Source organism: Rosa rugosa, chromosome 3, assembly GCF_958449725.1.
Source record: "Rosa rugosa chromosome 3, drRosRugo1.1, whole genome shotgun sequence".
Lineage (NCBI taxonomy): Eukaryota > Viridiplantae > Streptophyta > Magnoliopsida > Rosales > Rosaceae > Rosa > Rosa rugosa.
Genome location: NC_084822.1, coordinates 17,450,966 through 17,472,306, shown reverse-complemented (window position 1 = coordinate 17,472,306; position 21,341 = coordinate 17,450,966). Strand labels below are relative to the sequence as shown.

Sequence of the window (21,341 nt, the reverse complement as noted above, 5' to 3'; positions counted from 1 at the left end):
CAATTAGCGAAGAGTGCATCATTGGCTACTCTATTCGCTTTACAGAGGTGGTGACATACCGGAAAGATATCGCTCACGCGGAGCCATAATTTACTATTACTATCAGCTTTCCCACTATGTTGCCACCGGAAAACAAGTCCGGTGACACTTAGTTTCATCCTGCCACTGGGAGGTTGCGACCATTTGACGAAGCAAGGAACTCGCCGCCTAACCAGAGCAGACAAGGCACACAAAGTGCGTAGTCCGGGACAGAGCCCACGTCGCCCTACCAAGTGATAGGGACTTATTTCTAGCATTAAGCCACATCCAATTAAAAATAAACAGCAATAAAACAATAAAGAAAAACAATCTAGGCCCAGAGCCCAAGCCCAAGCACCAGACGGATGGAGGCACGACGCTAACCCCATACCTGCACCACCCATACTTTCCGGCCACCGGCAACCCCGCCACCACCACCAGCTTGACGCCGCATGATCGTGATCCACCCAGTATACTGGAAAGAGGCGCCGCTCCTTCCCAAATCAAACCGTCGAACCCAGCGCTGCCGTCACGAAGACATCACATCCAGGCAACCTCCGATCTTGCAGCACCAACTCCAACCAACCCTCAGGCCTACCGCACTTCGATCTCGGTTCAGTCGACACCATCCCCGACTCAAATCCATCAGATCCACCAACTATCCTGGGTAGTACCACCGTCCCCCCGCAGCCCTGGCTTCGACTGGACCACTCTGCTATGGACACCAGGTCCCCTCGAGCCCATCCGACGACAACGCCGCGAGGGCGCGCCGTCGGACAGGGCATAAGTCTCACAACGTGGCTATTTTTTTGCCGTCAGACTGAAGATGAGTTTGTTTGGGGTCCTTCACCTACTGATTTACTTACTGTTAAGTCTGCTACCTCTTTACAAGTTACTGATAATTCAAATATATCACTTACTTCTCAATTACTTTCAAAGATTTGGAAATTAAAACTTCCTCCCAATAAAAGTTTTTCCGTGGCTTCTTTTGCAAAATCGATTGTCTACAACTGAGAGATTGGCTAGATTTACTAACATTACTGATCATTGCTAATTTTGTAAAGTTAATCCTGAATCTCTATATCATTTATTTGTTAAGTGTCCTTACTCTGTAGAAATCTAGAATGCTTTAAACTTTTTCATTCCCAAAAAGCCTAATGTTACAGATGATTTATTATTGTGACTCTAAATTGGAACTCTCATCATCCACTCCTCATGGAAAAAATTCTTATTGTTGGAAAATTTGGGATCAGTGAAATAAGTATGTCTTCCAAAATAAACATCCTCTAGCTCAACATGCTGTTTTTCATATTAGTCAATTATTGGGAAGCTAATAAAGTAGCTCTACGTAAATTGAAACATAAAAGGAACATTCTTATTGGACGAGATCTTTCTAAATCTAACGAGATCCTCCTAAATCTAATTGTTCACATTCTTGCAAGATATTGAGTACTTAACTTCAAGTTTTACAATCATCTATTTTCATCATATTTACAGAGAAGCTAATATGATAGCAAATCACTTTTCTAAACTAGCCAATCTTATTCTCAAAATTGTATTTGGTGTAATCATTTTTCTCCTTAAATTTTATTAGAAAAAAAAAATGGTCAATGATGTATTTTTTATTTTTTTTGGACAATGATATTTTATTGGTGTGATGTAAGGTCATGAGCGATGTAGATATGCAACGCTTTCCAGACTTACTGATGGGGAGTGATGGCTATCAATATGATGAATAGCTTATCAATGACTTGCTTTTTGTGAGCTTAATGACACTTCTCCATTTCAGCCACGAGGTTGGCTGCAGTACAAGGTGATCATAGGTGTTGTTCAACAGTTAAAGTCACTGGACTAAAAAGAAACTCAACTGTAACAGACTAGCAGCCGTGCCGGTGCCGCTGCTGAAGAATTTTAATTTAAAATTCTTCATTTTAATTATCACTATATAATTATTTGATTTTGGCAAGTTTAGCCATTTCTCCTAGACGAACGGTGGGATCCCAAATGTAGTGATTCCGGTCGAGATTATGTGAAATTGTTGTTTATCAGGTAATATCATGTCTAATCCTCGTCAACTTTAAAATATATATATATATATATATATATATATATATATATATATATATACACAGATCCTATCCAGAGTGAAATTTCAGTCAAATTGATGGTCGTTAAGGCATTGAAGGCATTGATAACTGCTTTAAAGCTAGTACGATTCAGGTTGGACAGATTCAGTTCGTCCATTGGTTTAAGCGAGTTAGAGACCTTACGAGGCCTCGCTCTGGATATGATCTGTGTATATATATATATATATATATATATATATATATATATATATATATATATATATATATAACCACTCTCATTTGAGTCTGCTCAATACTCAAATTAAAAGACAATAACGACCGACTGACGGACCAACTATTACATTATTTCCCATTTTTTAAAGGAAGAACCAATTTCTAATTTCTAGAACCTCATGCTTTATTTTTTGAAGAAATAACTTGGTCATCAACAAATACTAACAGTTGACCATACTTTTTGGATCAGATTACAATAGCTGATGGGATGTGTTTGCTCTTTTTCTCTTTTGCATCAAAAAGTCTAGCAGCCACACTTTGTAACAATTTTGCGCACACGTTTTTCATGTACGTTAAACAACCTGCTTAAGAAAACCCCAAAGGTTAAGTATATGGCCACCTCCATTAGACACCAACCCACCTTTGTTTGTTTCGTGGGGCGTGAACAACAATTGACGCTTCCGTCAAAATGAACACTGAAATTTGACGCCCCTAGTCTCAACATGGTCAAAATGAACATTAAAATGATGTTTTCTGGTTTGGTACACTATTAATGTGCTTTTCCATTAGTCCGCCTCTCAGACCCAAAATTACAACTTTCCTTAGCTCACTTCCTTCCTTGTGAAGCAAAAGGATTAATGGGCGGGTTGTGGGCACAAATCTGAAAGTGACTTGAAGCACACCTGATTGATAGTTTGTATGTAATGCAATTTGTACCAAAGAAAGACCCCATCCAGCCCAAACTTAAAGTTTGGAAATGCGTCAGTGCTTGTTGCGGAAGGCACGGCTAGCTCTAAAGGCATCTCCAACAATGGAGTCAAAAGTCAAAATGAATAAAGGGTTTTTTTTTCACCATCTCCAACCAAAATCAAAAGGGTGTCAAAATGGCTTTTGAGCCATACCTTGAGTCAAAATGACTAAGGAATGAAGGTAGAAAGCCAAAATGGCTTAGGGGAAGAAGGCTGGCCCCACCTTCCACTATTTAAAATGAGCGGCTCTGATTCACTCCGCATGAATTCGATTCAAAATGGAAGGCCAAGATTAATTGATACCAAAAATTAAAAAATAAATATATAATTACTTAATTTCTAATGTGACAGTCAGAAAAATGCGATGAATTAAATTCAACGGCTGATAATAGAGTAATGTAGTTTTAAATGAGAAAAACTTGAAAAAATAAAATAAAAATTTCTAAAAAAATTTTAAACGACGATATATTATATAAGATTATTATGAATGATATATAAATTCATATTGTAGTTAAATAATTATCTAAAATAATTAAAATTATGAAATGACTATGACTTTTGACTAAAGGGGGTTGAAGATGCAAAATATGAATGAATAGTAATGACACGGGGTGTCAAATTTTCCAAATGACTTTGGCTTTTGACTAAAGGGTTGGAGATGCCCTAAGAGATAGACTACATACTGCTCTTCTACATCATCATTTCAATATTATTGTTGAAAGCAATTCCAAGTTGTTAATCGACTGTATTCAAGGCAGAAGCCAGACTCCTTGACGGATTAAAACATTAGTACAAGATATTAAGGCGCTAATTCTTCAGTTTTAGTCATTGATCTTTAGACATATCTATTGGGAGGCTAATTTTGTCGTAGGTCGTTTAGCTTTGGAAGCGCATATTGCTCATAATCATTCTGTTTGATTTTTCTGTTTACCCCTTTTGATGTCCCCAACGTTCTATTTAGATCAGCTGAAGAGGGGGCTTTCCTTGAGGCGTTGTCTTTTAGTTTGTGTACAGTTTTTTCTGCCATAAAATAAAAATAAAAAAATCAATCAATCCAGGCAAACTTGTCTGGGCATACCAGATTATATTAGTATGATTTTGATTAATCTCTTTGTCCAATATTAACCTCAGTTTGATCCCCGCCAAGATATTTTGAAGCTTTATGGTCTAGGAGTCTATGATTAGGGCTGTCAATGGGTCGTGTCGGGTCAATGTATTTGTCGTGTCGTAAGATATAAACCCAAACCCAACCCATTTATTAATCGTGTCAAAAATTTAAACCAAAACCCAACCTATTTATTAAACGGGTTACCTGTTGCCAACCCGCTTAACCCATTTAATAAATATGTTGTATCGTGTTAGACAAAATGACTCATTTAGGGTTAACAATGCGACCCATTTAACTAAAAAAATGCATAAATTAATTAAATTCACTAAAAACTCCACAAGACGAAAAATATAAATAATTATATATAATTCATAAATAATTAAATCCAATAAGTATAAATCAAAATATTTCAAATTGTCTAATCCTATGATCAATTACTCCCAACGTCCAAAATTTCAAGAAGAAGTATAGCATAATCGGGTTATACGGGTTCACTTCGTGTTGGCGGGTTGACCCGTGGCTGACCCATTTATTAAATGGGTCATGGCGGGTAGACCCACGACCGACCCGCTTTTTAATCGTGTGGGTTCAACCCGCTTTATTTCATGCTGGTTTCGAGTCGTGTTATCGGGTCGTGTCAGAATTGACAGTCCTATCTATGATGCTTGTGTACCCTACAGTTGAGTGAAGTGATCCAAGGTTGTCACTTGTCAAACACAAAGCAATGAAGCTGAGCCATAGAGGTGGACTGGTGGAGGATGCAAGACATAAAGTTTGATGTCCCATAAAGATGTCGAAGATCTTTCGAGATCTTCATCTATGTTTCTGATTTACATACTACTTTGTGCATGCTTTGTTTGGAGGAATAAAAGAAGACAACGTCTTCTTTTCATTGAAGTCTGCATGTATGCCTGAACCTAAAATGAAACCTTGGTTAAGAATTCCCTTTTTCCTTTTCTTTGTTTATTGTGTTTTCTTTCAGCCTAATGTAAAAGTTTTATAATTCAAAAACTGTGGGAATCCTTAATCCATCAAATGTGTAATCGTTTAGCATATTGATACAGTTCAAGTTTGTTATTCTAGTTTGAGAAGAAATAAGTCATTAATAACTAAAGTGATAATTACCAATTGTGGTCTCAACACCATGACATGCACATACTCTCCTACTTACTATTCCTATTAAGGTCATAGTTCTAGGTCCTTCACTAGTGACATTACATAGTCCTTATAACGATACATACATAATACTGCATCAACACGAAGAAACCTGCAGCCTAGTTCAATATAGTGGTAACTTATTAAACCTTTTTTTTTTTTCAACCACTACCGAAAATTAGGCGATATTAATTCCTCTGCGATATTAAACCGAGCACACAATCCGTCAGTAGAAATCCTATTATTAAAGTAAGAAAAAATAATAATAATACAAAAGAGTATATAGGAGCGGAGGAATCAAACCAAGACCGCTATGTTGATAGAAAATAGTATTAGTTACAGAGGAACATTTGTAGAGATCTTTGGCGAAAGAAAAAAAAAATTAGAACATCAGTAGAGAGCTAGCAGAGTAGCAGGCCTCCAAAGGCCCAGTTAGTGATAGCCCAACAAGGCAAAATTTGTGCTTGAGCTGCGGTTCGAACCGAAGCACGCGACTTTACCTATCAAACCCACGACCATGTGAACCATCACGTCTTCTTCTATACCCAACTGCTGGTGTAAATCCTATATCTTTAGCTGGCTCCCTCTCTCTCTCTCTCTGTGAAACCCTGGCCGTGTGTGATGCTAGACTGTACAGGTAACTTGACCCTAGCACAAAACTTTTGGATCAGTTCAGGTTTTATTTGCTGCTGGCATATGACATATATAGAGGACGTGTCTGTATATTCCCAGCAGCCAAGTAAGTTTGTGAGATAAAGGCCTAGTTGAGTTGAGTACTTGAGCATGCTACAATAAAAGTTTGAAAGTTCTGCCAGATCTTTGGTAGTTATGATGATTAAGCGAAAAGACAAAAAGAAAAAGAAAAAAATAGAATGTTTGTTTTACTGAGGGTAGAGTTTCCATGCTACTTTTACTTTGTTCTGTGACATATGTAAATTGGGTTCTTCATGACGTTCGATGTTCTACTGTCTTGCCTAGCAAGATATCAAGAAGAAAAGAAATAGGATACAAATGTTGATACACAAAGTCCTGCTTTCACTCATATCAAATAATCTTCTTCTTCTTCTACTTTTTTGGTGGTCTTGTCTGTTGTACTTGCTTTAACAAGATAACCATAATGTATTAGTTTTACATTTTCTTCTGTTTTTCTTAATGCAGATTAGATTCCTGATCTCAGCGTGGATCTTTGCCTGTTGTATTCTTTTACTTCCCTGTTTTCTCTAGTAAGTCGAAGTTTGCTGCTTTATTTGTACAAGTTCCATCTGATGAACATTTTGAGTTCTGTGGTTGGTTGGTTGGGATATCCTATATTTACCAGTTTGTATGGGACATATGCATACTTCATGGTTTAATATTCAGTGGCATTTGTTGAATTGAAGAAACATAATTTGACATTCGTTGTAGAAGTACAAGTCTGGGAACATATCTGTTAAAGAGAGAAACTTTTTTAGTATTTGACACTCTCTAAGACTTCATTGTTTACTTGTTTAGGACTGCTAACAGAACTAACGTTTTTAATTGCCTTATGTCCCATTTGAAATCAGTATACAGATAGAAATCACTATTGGATTACTCTCAACATGGACGATCTTGATTTTGAGCCTACTGGACATGGTATGTTGTTCACCTATAACTCAATGAACTTGTCATGCTTTCCCCGTGTTTGCCTCAAGAGAGGGATGACTAATTGCCTGTTTTCTGTGTAGTTCGTATTGCTGGCAGATTTCAGCCCAAGGCGAAGCCCAAGTCTACGAAAGTAGCATCTAGTGCAGCTGCTTCTAATTTCCCAAATGTCGTAACTGAAAATTCAATCCGAGTATCTAGCACTGTCTCAGATAGTGTTCCATCTGCTACATCTGTTGATGTTGGAGAGGTTAAACTAACTTATCCAGTTGGTTCGTCCTCAGCGACCTCAGAGATCTTAGGAAGCCTAGAGCCATCAGGAAAGAATGAGCACTCAAGTGTCCCGTCCTTTGATGTTGACAGAACTACCGAGCCTTCCGAATCAGCTGCAGCAGATAGTATGCAACCATCAGCTATGGTTGCGGCTTCTAATGGAAGTGACGGTTCACATTCTGTCTATGGAAAATCAGCCAGCGAGGTAAGATGGTTTCAAGAATGAAGTCCTAATTAAGTTTTTTTTTTTTTTTTTTTGTTCTCTTCACTTTATGTGATAATTTATATATTTCAGAATGCAGACATATTCTCAGGATTGGAATGTCTTGACGATTATCCTACCCAAACTACAAGTGGTATAGGTGAGTAATTGAAAATGTAAACATTTGTAACTATAAGAATTGCATTAGTACTGTCTGTTGATTGTTGGAAGCATTTATTTGTTCTGCAGTGCCTGCTTCCAGAAAGTCCCCTGAAAAGGCCAATGAGGGAAACTGTGGTGATCTGACACATTGTACTGTTGAGTCTTCAGAATTCTTAGCATGTGATGTTGAAGAAGCTCAAACTGTTTCTGATTATTGTGCAACCCAAGATCCAGTATCCTGCACAGAAGCTGCTATATCCAACGAACATGGTGATATCCGGTTAGAAACAAAGGTAAAGACTCGTGCTTTGATAGAACTCTTGTTGAGTAATGTCTCTGATTAATAGTATCGTTTATGATTACATTCAGGAGTTTAAAACTTTAGATCTTGTGTCTGAGGCTCCCATTTCAATTGGTATGTACAACATTATTTTTGTTTTGTTTCCTTGCTAGTACTATATTGTGTGTTAAGTATGTTGAACCAAGCCTCGAGTTGATTTAGGACGCCATGCTGGAAAATTTCAACCCAAGCAGCTTAGAGTGAAGAAAGGAAAAGAGAATCCAAACATCCCTCACTCTGAAGTTGAGTCCACCACACTTTCACAAGCTGCAAATTTCAAAACGGGTGAAATGGATGAGAGCTCACTTTGTACCATTCCGCCAGGTGATGTTCATGATCACATATCTCCCCCTTTTGGTGATTATATAGCCCCCAATCCAACCCCCAATTTCCAAGCAAATGCAGAAAGCCTTGCAGAAACTACTCAGTTAGATGAGGCTGTTTTTGGGGATGCTGCCCATTCAGAGGGTGTTTGTGGGAGGGTAACTATTCTCAACTATAACACTTTGCCTTGTCTTTCTTCTTTTAGTTAAAATAAATGCTTTTCTTAACTGGTTGTGCGGCCACCTGGTTTACGCTGTTTACTGGATTGCTCAGGGTCACAAGAGTGGAAATGGAAAAGCTTCTACAGTTTCAAATCATCCTCAGAAGCGCAAAGGTTCAGCAGCTGATGAGGAGGCTAAAGATGGGACATCATCCAGGAAGTCAAGGAAGCGGTTACCCCGTCAACAAGTTGATGAGCCAGGGAACAACACTAATGAGGGCAGCTTCAATGCTGAAAATTCTAGTGATTTTGATGGCAATGAAGATAGGGAGAATAATACAGAACAGAGAAAAAGAGCCCCAAGAAAGTCCAAGATACCTGTATCTGAAAATGAAAAACCAGTTAAAAAGCGTAAAAGGACCAAGAAAGCACCTGATGAACCAACCGAAGACCCGACAAAAAAGAAGTTCTCCCATTCAACTCGTAGAAATAGAAGACATGGTAAACATAATTTCTGGGTGTCTATGATGAGGTATGGAATTTGTTTGGATGTCTTCTTGAATTCCTTTTATGTTTTGCAGTGGACAAGTCTTTGAAGGATGAAATTGATCCTCAAAAAGTGCCTATGAAGGATCTTATTCGGCTAAGAGAGTATAGGGAGCGCTTAGCGGTACATTACCATTTCTACATTGCTTGTACTTTTCTAGTCTTTGTGGTCAAACATTTACATGAGGAAATGTGATGTATCCTGCACGGCATTTTTGTTGCTAGCTATTTTATATTTTCCAATACTGATACTAATTCTTTACTTTATTACTGTCTGTCCACTCATGTAGATTAAAGAGGCAGCAAAGTTGAAAACTCCAGCGTCCAATCATAGGTACTTGAGTTGTTATATATAAATCACCAATGTCTGGTGAGATCTTTTTTATTTTCCCATCTTTTCAGGATTGATAGCATAATTTTTGCTGGGGATCGTGATGATATATGATTCAGAGATCGTATTTCTGTTATCAATATACTGATCCTTTATTTATGTGGTGATACTGTGCTTGCATGAATAAATGCAGATTGAATGTATGCCAGGAATTTGTTCATTTCCTTTAGATGGCTGAAAGTGGCGTATATATTTCTTTGCTCCCTCTCCCTTCAACTGTCTTCATTTACTAATTAAGCAGTCATTTCATGAAGATTAAGATTTTATATTAATGGTTGACCAAAAGAAATGATTTTATGTTAATGACTCTTCATTGCATTTTTCTGTTTGATGTAGTTGTCTAAGTTCTCACATCCCATGATCTGTTTTGGTACTTTGACTGATCATTAGATTTAAGGCAATTTCAGAATACTAAAGTTCTCACATCCCATAATCTGTTTTGGTTGACCATAATCTGTTTTATGTGATTAACCATCACTAAATATTTTGGAAAATATAGTTTTGTTACTTATTAGTATGTCGCAACAATAGATGGGGACAGAATGATAGATATGGAGGATCTAGAGTAGCATAATTGTGATTGGGGTCTTCTAACTTGGTATGCTTTCAGATATTGGTAACATTTTGTTTTCCATGTATACGTATATCGTTAAATATAATTATTTTTTCTTTTTGGGACATGAGGTATGAATGCAAGGTTTCCTCGGAATATATATTTGTGTATATATGACGTTTCTTGAAGTCTAGAACTTTGAATTTGAGCAAAAACTGTTATTCTTTATACCATATTTTGATCTGTGATCATCCACATGTTTTGCAAACTCATACAAAGGGGTTATTTGCTTGTAAAAACTAGTTTTACAATTACTTGTGGAGTCGTATGTAGTTCATTGATTTTCATTTCTTATTACAACTCCTTTTGTGCAGTGCTTACGACGAGTTTCATAAGGAAGCTTCTGATAATGAAGAGGAGAACTTTGGTTTCGAACAGGACAGAAGCTCTGGTGGAGATCAAGCAGGTTGGAGGGATAGGGTTAACACAAGTTCCTCTAGCATCAATTACCAGTCTTTTATGAAGAAAGAACGCCGTGTAAAATGGAATGAACAAGACACGCAACTTTTGTATGAGGTAAGGTACCTATATGGAGGTTATTGAATGTTATTCTTGCCTGACCAAAAGTGGAAACTAACTATATAGTACCTTACATATGATTTACTGATTTAGGGTATTGAGCAGTTCGGATCCGATTTTAGAATGATCGCACTACTTTTTCCTGGTCGAACACGTGATCAAATCAAGTTGAAGTTCAAGAAGGAAGATCGTCACAATCGATTACGTATCAATGAAGCCTTTCCCGGTCGTTCCGAAGGTGAAGTCCTGGATTTGTTATTTACTGTTTGCCTCTCCCTTTCTTGCACATCAACCTTTCCGTAAGCTTACTTGATTGGAGATCTGAGTCCGTGTAATGGGGATAAGAAAACAGTTTTACTTATCAATTAATCTTATTTGATTTATTTCCAAGTGAATAAAATTAATCCCTTAGATCCTAATGGTAATGAGTGGAAGCCATGTAAAATAACTCTAATTTATAATGTTTTGTCCACCCAAAAAGTCAATACAGTTCTTCTTGTATTCACCATCACCATGCCATGCGAGGACCTTCATACAGAAATTCATCCAGTGTTTATGTTGTTTTTATTAATCTTTTTTGTCTTTTGTTCGTTCATTCTCACAATGACCTATCACTGTTAGTAAACCAATGTTGCAAATATATTCAGCTCTGTGAGGAAGCATGTCAACTGGACATAAAACCATACTTTCACTTACATGCTTCTCTGATACTTCTGTGTGTGAATTACCCAATTCTTTGTATGATAAAATAATTTTCTCATGCAGACAATTCCAAATATGTTTTGGTGATTAATGAGCTGCAAAAAGTTGCTCGGGAAAAGCAGGAGTCTAATGCAGATGAGTCGAATGACCAGGAGGAGGTAGAGCTGACTCATGATAATGATCGATGTATGCATTTTCTATCTCTCTCTCTTTTTTTTTCTTCTGCTATGCTGTTGCAATTTATTTGAGGATAAATAGTATGTTTCGTAGTGTCTGTATCCTGACCTCCAAAAGAGTACTACGTAACTTATATTTGTAGGCATACCTCTTTTCTTTATTCACAAGCGGGAGGTAATAATATGGCACACACTTGAGAGGTTATATCAGAATTATTGTTGGCTTGGATGTTGGTACCTGTTGCATTTAATTGTAGAGAATCTTTGATACAAGACCTTAAAGAAGTCAAAGTTCATCTGTTTATTAGGACTTCAATATCTCTTGTGAGATTCATAATCCAGAAAATTTTCTAGATAATTGACTCGTTGAGTATGTATTTTGTTGCCATGGCTGTTTTAGCATCATACATGTTGCAATATTATGTTGGTTATGCAACCAGATTTGATCCAAAATTACGCTCTTGTTAACTGATATTGAGCATTCTATTACTATAGTTTTTCTTTGTTCTTTGTTGTTATTACCAAAAAGACTATATTTGCTTATAGGGGGGAGTGACAAAACCTGAGTTGGATAAAATTGAAGATATGGAAGCCGATGTTGCTGCCAAAGTTCAACAGGAGGAAGCTGCTGTTACTGAAGTTCATAGTCTCATGAAGTCTGATCAAAGTGATGATGGTGATGGTTTCGGCGGTTGGGATGATGAGTTTTAGTGTACAGATACCTTACTAGAAAATTAAGTACATCATTGGAACCGCAATCACTGGTAGACACTCACAGATCACATTTCGACTATGAAGCATGTGGAGATTGAATTCATATATTGAGAAACCTGTAACAGCTGCGGAAGAACCTGCAAGAATGGGACTCCATAGTGACCATACCTCAGGCCCAAATCTGTGAAGAAAATATCAGCTTAGGTGTTCCTAGGGGATTGTAACTCCTTTTTTAGCAAAATTAATTTGCAATGCTATTCCCACCCCCCACAAGTTTTTCATTTGGAGTAAGGGGCTGGAGGGGAAATTTGATGTAGAATTCATAGCCGTTGCCAATAAATTGCTAATTTGGATATAGGGATTTGGATTTGAAACATCCAAATCTGTCTGTTTGGCTTTTTTTTTTTTTTTGGAATAAAGGGCTGGTGCAGCTACCCTCAGACCTTGATTAATAAAACTGCTGAAAACAAGAGGAGGGGGGGGGGGATATTGGGGCTAAACCCCTGATTACAATAATCACTTAAAGTATGTCACCAGCCCTCAGACCTTGATTAATAAAACTGCTGAAAACAAGAGGAGGGGGGGGGGGGGATATTGGGGCTAAACCCCTGATTACAATAATCACTTTAAGTATGTCTCGAAATAATATCAGAAATCTCTACAAAATACCTGTATTCTAACAAACACCAACTAGCAAAGAGTGCTCTACTGGCTACTCTATTTGCTTTAACATAGTAGTGACATAACGGAAAGATAACACGATTACAACGTAGCATAATTACCAATTACACAGCTTTCCTACTATGTTAAATTTGGATTAGAAATGTGCTTAAAATCCACACCATAGTTTTCTTAAGAATTCGAAATTACTATAAAGAGATAGTTATTTGAAATCACCTCTCTCTCTCTCTCTCTCTGCTCTCTCTGATTGTCGTCCGAGCCGCCTTCCCACATACCAAGATCGAAATTACAATTCCCTCTCTAGTGACATCCATTAGTCGAATGAGCTCAACTCTTTACCAAATTTTACATCCAAAGCCACGAGTTACAATGAAAAGTAACCAATCCCAATTGTCACGATACAAACACGGCACCAACACTAAAACGAACCACTTCACTCTCTCAAGCACTGTGTCTAAATACAGGTAAAAGGACAATTCATATCATGTTGATAACAAAAGAGCACCGAAGTTCGAAGTTTAGAACCCATAGTTCTCAAGAATAACAACATAGACACACTAACTCAATATAGCAATAACTTATTTATCCAAGAAAAACTAGCTCAATATAGTAGTAACTTTTTTTTTTTTTTTTTTTTTTTTTGAGAATGCAATATACTAGTAACTTATTAAAGTTAATCCAAAAACAATTTTAGGTTTTCAGGCTCCGCTATCTAAAGAAAGGAAGAAGGCCAAGCCCCAGTGAGTGATATAGCCCAACAAGGCAAAACTAGAGGACGCCTCAGGAAACGAGAGGCTGCATTTGTGTTTGAGCTGCGATTCGAACCGAAGTACGCGACTTTACCAATCCAAACCCACGACCATCTGAACTATCACGTTTTCATTCTCATTCCGTCTACTTGTTTATATCCTATATCTGCTGCTGAGTGCTGACAGCCCTCTCCCTCTCTCTCTCAGAAACCCTAGCCGTGCGTGATGGTGGTAGACTCTACAAGTAACTCTTTCAAATTCTTCACTTTCTACGCACTGCCCACTCTTAATTTCATCTCTCTATTCTCCAATTTTTCTTATTTTCTGGTTTCAATATTTTGGGCGCGAAAAGGATCAAACTTTATCTTTTGAGTTTTGGGTTTGGTTGCTGTCGAGAATTTGCATTATGCTGTTTCTTATCAATCAACAACTTGTCTTGAAGTGAGCCGAACAGTTTGTTGTAGAATCAGCATCCCAAATTTAGACTAGTAAAAATGGCTATGTTCACTTTGTGAAGGGAATGTAGCTGTTCATTTTGTATATATGCATACTTCATTGTTTAATATTCAGTGGCATTTGTTGAATTGAAGTAAGATAGAATTTGACTACATATGGTTTCAGTATTAAAGAGAGAAACTTTTGTTAATATTTGGCTTCTGGGAAACTTCAAGGAGGATTTTTATAATAACTTCACTGTTTAGGACTTCTAACAGAACTAATGTTTTTAATTGTTTTGTGTCGCATTTGGAATCAGTATACATGTAGATATCACTGTTGGAGTTGCACTCAACATGGATGATCTTGATTTTGAGCCTACTGGACCTGGTACGTTGTTCACCTATAACTCGACGAACTTGTCATGTTTTCCATCTCTGTTGCCTCATGAGAGGGATGACTAATTAACAGTTTTCTGTGCAGTTCGTGTTGCTGGAAGATTTCGGCCCAAGGCAAAGCCCAAGTCTACGAAAGTAGCGTCTACAGCAGCTGCTTCTGATCTCCCTAATGTTGTAACAGAAAATTCCGTCCCAGTATCTAGCACTGTCTCGGATACTGTCCCATCTGCTATATCTGTTGATGTTGGAGAGGTTAAACTGACACATCCGGTTGGTTCGTCCTCAGAGATCTCAGGAAGCCTAGAGCTATCAGGAAACAATGAGCATTTATGCTCAAGTGTCCCGTCCTTTGATGGTGACAGAGCTACCAAGCCTTCCGAATCAGCTGCAGCAGATACTTTGCAACAATCAGTTATGGTAGCAGCTTCTAATGGTAGTGACGGTTCACACTCTGTCTTTGGAAAATCAGCCGGTGAGGTAAGATGGTTTCAGGAACGGAGTTGTAATTAAGGTTTTTTTTTTCCCCCTTTTCTTTTCACTTTATGTCATAATTTATATATTTCAGAATGCAGACATATTCTCAGGATTGGAATGTCTTGACGATTTCCTCACCCAAACTACAAGTGGTACTGGTGAGTTATTGAAAATGAAATTTTTTGTAAGTGTAAATATTGCATTTGTACTGTCTGTTGATTGTAGCAAGCAATTGTTTGTTCTGCAGTGCCCGCTTCCGGAAAATCCCCTGACAAGGTCAATGGGGAAAAGTGTGGTGCTCCGACACATTGTTCTATAGAATCTTCAGCATTCTTAGCATGTGATGTTGCAGACGCTCAAACTGTTTCTGATTTTTGTGCAACCCAAGATCCTGTATCCTGCACAGAAGCTGCTTTGTCCAACAAACATGGTGAATTCCAGTTAGAAACAAAGGTAAAGACTTGTGCTTTGATAGAAGATTCTTGTTGGTAATGACTCTGATTAATAGTATCGTTTATGATTACATTCAGGAGTTTGAAGCTTTAGATGTTGTGTCTGAGGCTCCCATTTCAACTGGTATGTACAACATTATTTATGTTTGTTTTCTTACTACTATATTGTGTGTTAAGTATGTTGAATCAAGCCTTGGGTTGATTTAGGACGCCATGCTGGAAAATTTCAACCCAAGCTTAGAGTGAAGAAAGGAAAAGAGAATCCAAACATCCCTCACTCTGAAGTTGAGTCCACCACACTTGCAGCTTGTGAAAATTTCGAAACGGGTGAAATGGATGAGAGCTCACTTTGTACCATTCCGCCAGGAGATGTTCATGATCACATATCTCCCACTTTTGGTGATTCTATAGCCCCAAATCCAACCCCCAATTTCCAAGCAAATGCAGAAAGCCTTGCAGAAACTACTCAGTTAGATGAGGCTGTTTTTGGGGATGCTGCCCATTCAGAGGGTGTTTGTAGGAGGGTAACTGTTCTCAACTATAACACTTTGCCTTGTGTTTCTTCTTTTAGTTAAAAATAAATGCTTTTCTTAATTGGTTCTGCGGCCACCTAGTTTACGCTGTTTACTGGATTGCTCAGGGTCATAAGAGTGGAAATGGAAAAGAGTCTACAGCATCAAATCGTCCTCAGAAGCGCAAAGGTTCAGCAGCTGATGAGGAGGCTAAAGATGGGACATCATCCCGGAAGTCAAGGAAGCAGTTACCCCGTCAACAAGTTGATGAGGCAGGGAACAATACTAATGAGGACAGCTTCATTGCTGAAAATTCTAATGATTTTGATGGCAATGAAGATAAGGAGCATAATACAGAACGGAGAAAAAGAGCCCCAAGAAAGTCCAAGATACCTGCATCTGAAAATGAAAAACCAGTTCAAAAGCGCAAAAGGACCAAGAAAGCACCTGATGAACCAACCGAAGAACTGACCAAAAAGAAGTTCTCCCATTCAACTCGTAGAAATAGAAGACATGGTAAACATAATTTCTAGGTGTCTATGATGATGAGTTATGGAATTTGTATGTATGTCTTCTTGATTTCCTTTCATGTTTTGTAGTGGACAAGTCTTTGCTCGAAATCCCAGAGGATGACATTGATCCTCAAAAAGTGCCTATGAAGGATCTTATTCGGCTAAGAGAGTATAGGGAGCGCTTGGCGGTACATTACCATTTCTACATTGCTTATACTTTTCTAGTCTTTGTGGTCAAACATTTATTTTACATGAGGAAATATAATGTTTCCTGCACGGCATTTTTGTAGCTATTTAATATTTTCCAATACTGATACTGATTCTTTGCTTGGTTACTGTCTGTCCAATCATGTAGATTAAAGAGGCAGCCAAGTTGAAAACTCCAGCGTCCAATCAAAGGTACTCGAGTTGTTATATATAAATCACCAAATGGTGATATCCTTTTTTTTTTCCCCATCATTTCAAGCCTGCTAGCATAGTTTTTGCTGGGGATCGTGATGATATATGATTCAGAGTTCATATTTTGGATATCAATTTTCTGATCCTTTACGTCGTGGTACTGTGCTTTCGTGAATAAATGCAGATTCAATATATACCAGGATTTTGTTCATTTGTTTTAGAAGTGTAGAACTTTGAATTTGAGCAAAAACTGTTATTCTTTGTGAAATTCTTCTATGCTGTTGTAACATATCTGGATCTGTGATCAACCACATGTTTTGCACAAGCATACAAAGGGGTTATTAGCTTGTAAAAACTAGTTTCATAATTACTTGTGGAATCATATGTAGTTCATTGATTTTCATTTCTTATTACAACTCCTTTTGTGCAGTGCTTATGACGAGTTTCATAAGGAAGCTTCTCATAATGAAGAGGAGAACTTTGGTTTCGAACAGGACAGAAGCTCTGGTGAAGATCAAGCAGGTTACAGGGATAGGGTTAGCACAAGTTCCTCTAGCTTCAATTACCAGTCCTTTATGAACAAAGAACGCCCTTCAAAATGGTTTGAACAAGACACGGAACTTTTCTATGAGGTAATGTACCTATATGAAGGTTATTGAATATAATTCTTTTCTGACTAAAAGTGGAAACTAACTAGATAGTGGTCTAATTAAATTTGCCGTCACATGTGATTTAGGGTATTGAGCAGTTCGGATCCGATTTTGGTATGATCGCACAACTTTTTCCTGGTCGAACACGTAATCAAATCAAGTTGAAGTTCAAGAAGGAAGATCGTCAAAATCCAATACGTATGAATGAAGCCTTTCGCCGTCATTCCAGAGGTGAAATCCTGGATTTGTTATTTACTGTATGTCTCTCCCTTTATTTCCTACCACTTCTTAATATATAAGAACTCCGAAGATCGACATTAAATGTGGGGGATAAATAAGGTAACTAACTTGTCCAGCTTCTATGCCCAACCAGAGCATTAGGCTAAAGTGTTTTTTCCTATGTATCTTACATGAGAACTGAAAGTGAACTTTGAGAAATTAGAGTTAAGTTGGCTACTTTTAGGTTTACCATTTCTTATCACCTGTCCAGATTAGTCCAAAATGAGAGTTTATCTTTATAGAGCTCATGAGTGGTCTTTCTACCAACGATAAATATTTGCATAAAATTCTAGAAGAGTGAGCATGTGAAGTTCTACATTTAATTGAGGATCATAAGTTTGATACCAGAATTTTTTTTTTCCTCCTTTAGGGGTGAGGACGACCATCCTCTTCCCTTGTTCCATTCAATCTGTCCCCTCTCCTACTGTCCTACCTGGTTTGAAGCAAGTACTTGAGAGACCTTGGAGGGCTATGCCAGTTTATTAGAAGGCCATCTGCAATTCAGTGAGGTGTCTGTGTCAGACAGAATCTTAATACTGCAAGCTAGATTCTGCAAAAATCCTTCATAATTCTAATGTAGATGGAAGTTGAACTACCCTTGCCGGTGTCACTTTTTTCAACCTTTTTCTTCCACGTATTTGTCAATCTACTTTCTCTGTTCGTTGTTATTTTTTTGGGTCATCTTGCTTTTGGTTATATCTGGTGGCTGCTTCTTCCATCGGTCAGGTGCAATGTGCAGGCAAGTCATGGCACGGTTTCCTTTCCATTTTTTGGGAAGAGAAAGTAGAGAACCCTACCCCAGATTCATTGGTTGCTCACATGTGCACATCAACCTTCCCATACATACTACTTATGTACTGTTGTGTGATTGAAGATCTGAGTCCGTGTAATGGGGATAAAAAAACAATATACTTATCAATTAATCTTATTTGATTTAGTTCCAAGTGAATAAATATAAGACTAATAATTGTAATGAGCAGAAGCCCCAAGAAAAATAAATTTGTAATATTTATCCTTCCAAAAAGTCGATACAGTTGTTTTTGTATACACCATCAGCATGCTATGCGAGGATCTTCATATAGAAATCCATCCATTGTTTATGTTGTTTTTATTTATCTATTTCGTCTCTTGTTCGTTCATTCTCACAATGACCTATCACTGTTAGTAAACCAATCTTGCAAATATATTCAGCTCTGTGAGGAAGCATGTCAAGTGGACATAAAACCATACTTTCACTTGCATGCTTCTCTGATACTTCTGTGTGTGAATTACCAAATTCTTTGTATGATAAAATAATTTTCTCATGCAGACAATTCCAAATATGTTTTGGTGATTAATGAGCTGCAAAAAGTTGCTCGGGAAAAGCAGGAGTCTAATGCAGATGAGTCGAATGACCAGGAGGAGGTAGAGCTGACTCATGATAATGATGTATGCATTTTCTATCTCTCTCTCTTTTTTTTTCTTCTGCTATGCTGTTGCAATTTATTTGAGGATAAATAGTATGTTTCGTAGTGTCTGTATCCACAAGAGTACTTGGTAACTTATATTTTTAGGCATACCTCTTCTCTTTATTCACAAGCGGGAGGTAATATGTCACACACTTGAGAGAACATATCAGAATTGTTGTTGGGTTGGATGTTGGTACCTGTTGCATTTAATTGTAGAGAATCTTTAATACAAGACCTTCAAGAAGTCAAAGTTCATTTGTTTAGGACTTCAATATCTCTTGTGGGATTCATAATCTAGATAATTGACTCGTTGAGTATGTATTTTGTTGCCATGACTGTTTAAGCATCATACATGTTGCGTTATTGTGTTGGTTATGCAACAGGAGTTGATCCAAAATTACGCTCTTGTTAGTAGCAAAACTTCTAACTATTTATATTGAGCATTCTATTACTATAGTTTTTCTTTGTTCTTTGTTATTATTACCAAAGAGAATATATTTTGCTCACAGGGGGGAGTGACAAAACCTGAGTGGGATAAAATTGAAGATATGGAAACCGATGTTGCTGCTGAAGTTCAGCAGGAGGAAGCTGCTGTTGTTCATAGTCCCATGAAGTCTGATCAAATTGATGGTGGTGACGGTTTCAGCGGTTGGGATGATGATTTTTAGTGTACAGAGTATCTTACAAGAAAATTAAATACATCATTGGAACTGCATTCACTGGTAGACACTCACAGATCACATTTCGACTATGGGGCATGTGGAGATCAAATTCATTTATTGAGAAACCAGCAACAGTTGCGGAAGAACTGGCAAGAATGGGACACCATACCTCAGGTCCAAATCTGTGAAGAAAATATCAGCTTAATTAGGTGTTCCTAGGAGATTGTGACTCTTTTCTTAGCAAAATTATTCGGCAATGCTATTCCCATCCCCACAAGTTTTTAATAGGGGATGACAAATTTAATTGATGTAGAATTCATAGCTGTTGCCAATAAATTGCTAAGAGATATGATTAGTATACATTGGAAATTCTTTGTACTTTTAAGTATCACAAATATAAAATCAAAATATTGAAAATATGTCTTCTTACCATGTGATTACAGAAAGAAATATGGGGTTGACTATTCCATCTAAATAGAAAATGTTTAATTTCAGCATCTGTATATCTTCCTAGTTTTTCAAGTGTTTTGACATACATTATGACAGACTTTTGGATACATCTTGTGCCCACAAGACATGATTAGAGGATAATGTATCACTCAAACACAGGAGATTCATCATTGAACTCACCCTCAAGGTGTTGTTTTTTACGCTTATGATCACAGGTTATTTCTTGTTTGTTGGGAAACTAAGAACTTGGCGAATCTTTAACCTATGTTCTAACTTTTAACGGGTAGCAAATTTCGTATGAGTTCCTGGTATATGACTTTTCTTTCATAGTATGTACGTAGATTCCTATCATAATAACAATAATACATCATTTAAGTTTTAGTTCAACTGTCCAATACCATATGGGGACTCTACTCCAAAATCCCTACCTAAATAGAGGGAGATAATACTACGCTACTGGCCTACCGTCCATTAATTCTAGTACATGTTTGTACAAGATGAAACCAGAAGCATTTGATATTCCAAGAATGAAAGAAAGAAATTGAAAGCAATGGAGAACCCCACTAAGTTGAAAATGCCACAAAAAATTCTGGGTGCACTTCGTCCAAATTGTTTGTCAATTTTATTCTCATTCTTACCGATTAAGAGACATAAATAAACGTTAAACCAGCTAATGAAACTTGTATTATAAGCATAAAGTCATCTTTGACAAGTTCTTTGACAGATAGCAAATTTGTTGTTTGGAATAAGAATGGTATCTTACGGTAGGTTTTATCTATTACTCAGTCCATCCAAAGAGAAGCATAAACTAAAAATGAATAAATCTACATTTCCCATCATTCAAATTTTTCCATAGTTTCTTTGGCTCTTTCTATGAAAATACATACTCAACAACTAGCGCATGTAAAATAAACTCTATAAGGCCTCGTTTGATTTGCGGAAAATAAATTGGTTCTTTGTCATTTCCCATGAGCATGAGGAAATAAATTTCCTACTAGTTTTCCTACCAATATTTGGGAATGTCGGGAAAGTAATCTGAAAACTTCCAATGTTTGGTCTGTGCATGAATAGGAAAGTAAGCAACATCAAATTTCCAATAGTATTCTTAATATCAAAACATAAACAATTCAAAATTCAAAATTTTCTTGGATAAATTGGTAATAAT

At 37.3% G+C, this 21,341-nt stretch overlaps 2 protein-coding genes across 5 annotated transcripts; both read left to right on the top strand.

Annotated features, from left to right (window-relative positions):
- The first annotated feature begins 5,892 nt into the window (after positions 1-5,892).
- Positions 5,893-12,413, top strand: LOC133739483 (uncharacterized). Of its 2 annotated transcripts, none has more exons than XM_062167264.1 (15): positions 5,893-5,967; positions 6,489-6,553; positions 6,875-6,944; positions 7,037-7,431; positions 7,522-7,588; positions 7,678-7,883; positions 7,960-8,005; positions 8,093-8,412; positions 8,528-8,915; positions 8,996-9,084; positions 9,251-9,294; positions 10,279-10,480; positions 10,577-10,721; positions 11,249-11,367; positions 11,908-12,413. In XM_062167264.1, exons 3-15 carry the CDS (start codon positions 6,911-6,913, stop codon positions 12,070-12,072), a joined length of 2,220 nt encoding a protein of 739 aa, XP_062023248.1. In that variant the 5' UTR covers positions 5,893-5,967; positions 6,489-6,553; positions 6,875-6,910; the 3' UTR covers positions 12,073-12,413. The 2 variants fall into 2 exon arrangements, with proteins under 2 accessions (XP_062023248.1, XP_062023249.1); XM_062167265.1 differs by having other exon boundaries at positions 11,249-11,371; positions 11,908-12,071.
- A 1,077-nt stretch (positions 12,414-13,490) lies between these two features.
- LOC133738240 (uncharacterized) lies at positions 13,491-20,223 on the top strand. Of its 3 annotated transcripts, none has more exons than XR_009860035.1 (14): positions 13,491-13,749; positions 14,260-14,330; positions 14,424-14,815; positions 14,904-14,970; positions 15,060-15,265; positions 15,343-15,388; positions 15,472-15,788; positions 15,905-16,292; positions 16,376-16,476; positions 16,644-16,687; positions 17,118-17,319; positions 17,424-17,594; positions 18,926-19,044; positions 19,574-19,714. XR_009860035.1 is itself a non-coding variant. In XM_062165713.1 (14 exons), exons 2-14 carry the CDS (start codon positions 14,297-14,299, stop codon positions 19,730-19,732), a joined length of 2,220 nt encoding a protein of 739 aa, XP_062021697.1. In that variant the 5' UTR covers positions 13,494-13,749; positions 14,260-14,296; the 3' UTR covers positions 19,733-20,223. The 3 variants fall into 3 exon arrangements, 2 of the variants coding, with proteins under 2 accessions (XP_062021697.1, XP_062021698.1); XM_062165713.1 differs by having other exon boundaries at positions 13,494-13,749; positions 17,424-17,568; positions 19,574-20,223; XM_062165714.1 differs by lacking the exon at positions 13,491-13,749 and having other exon boundaries at positions 13,757-14,330; positions 17,424-17,568; positions 19,574-20,223.
- The last annotated feature ends 1,118 nt before the right edge of the window (positions 20,224-21,341 follow it).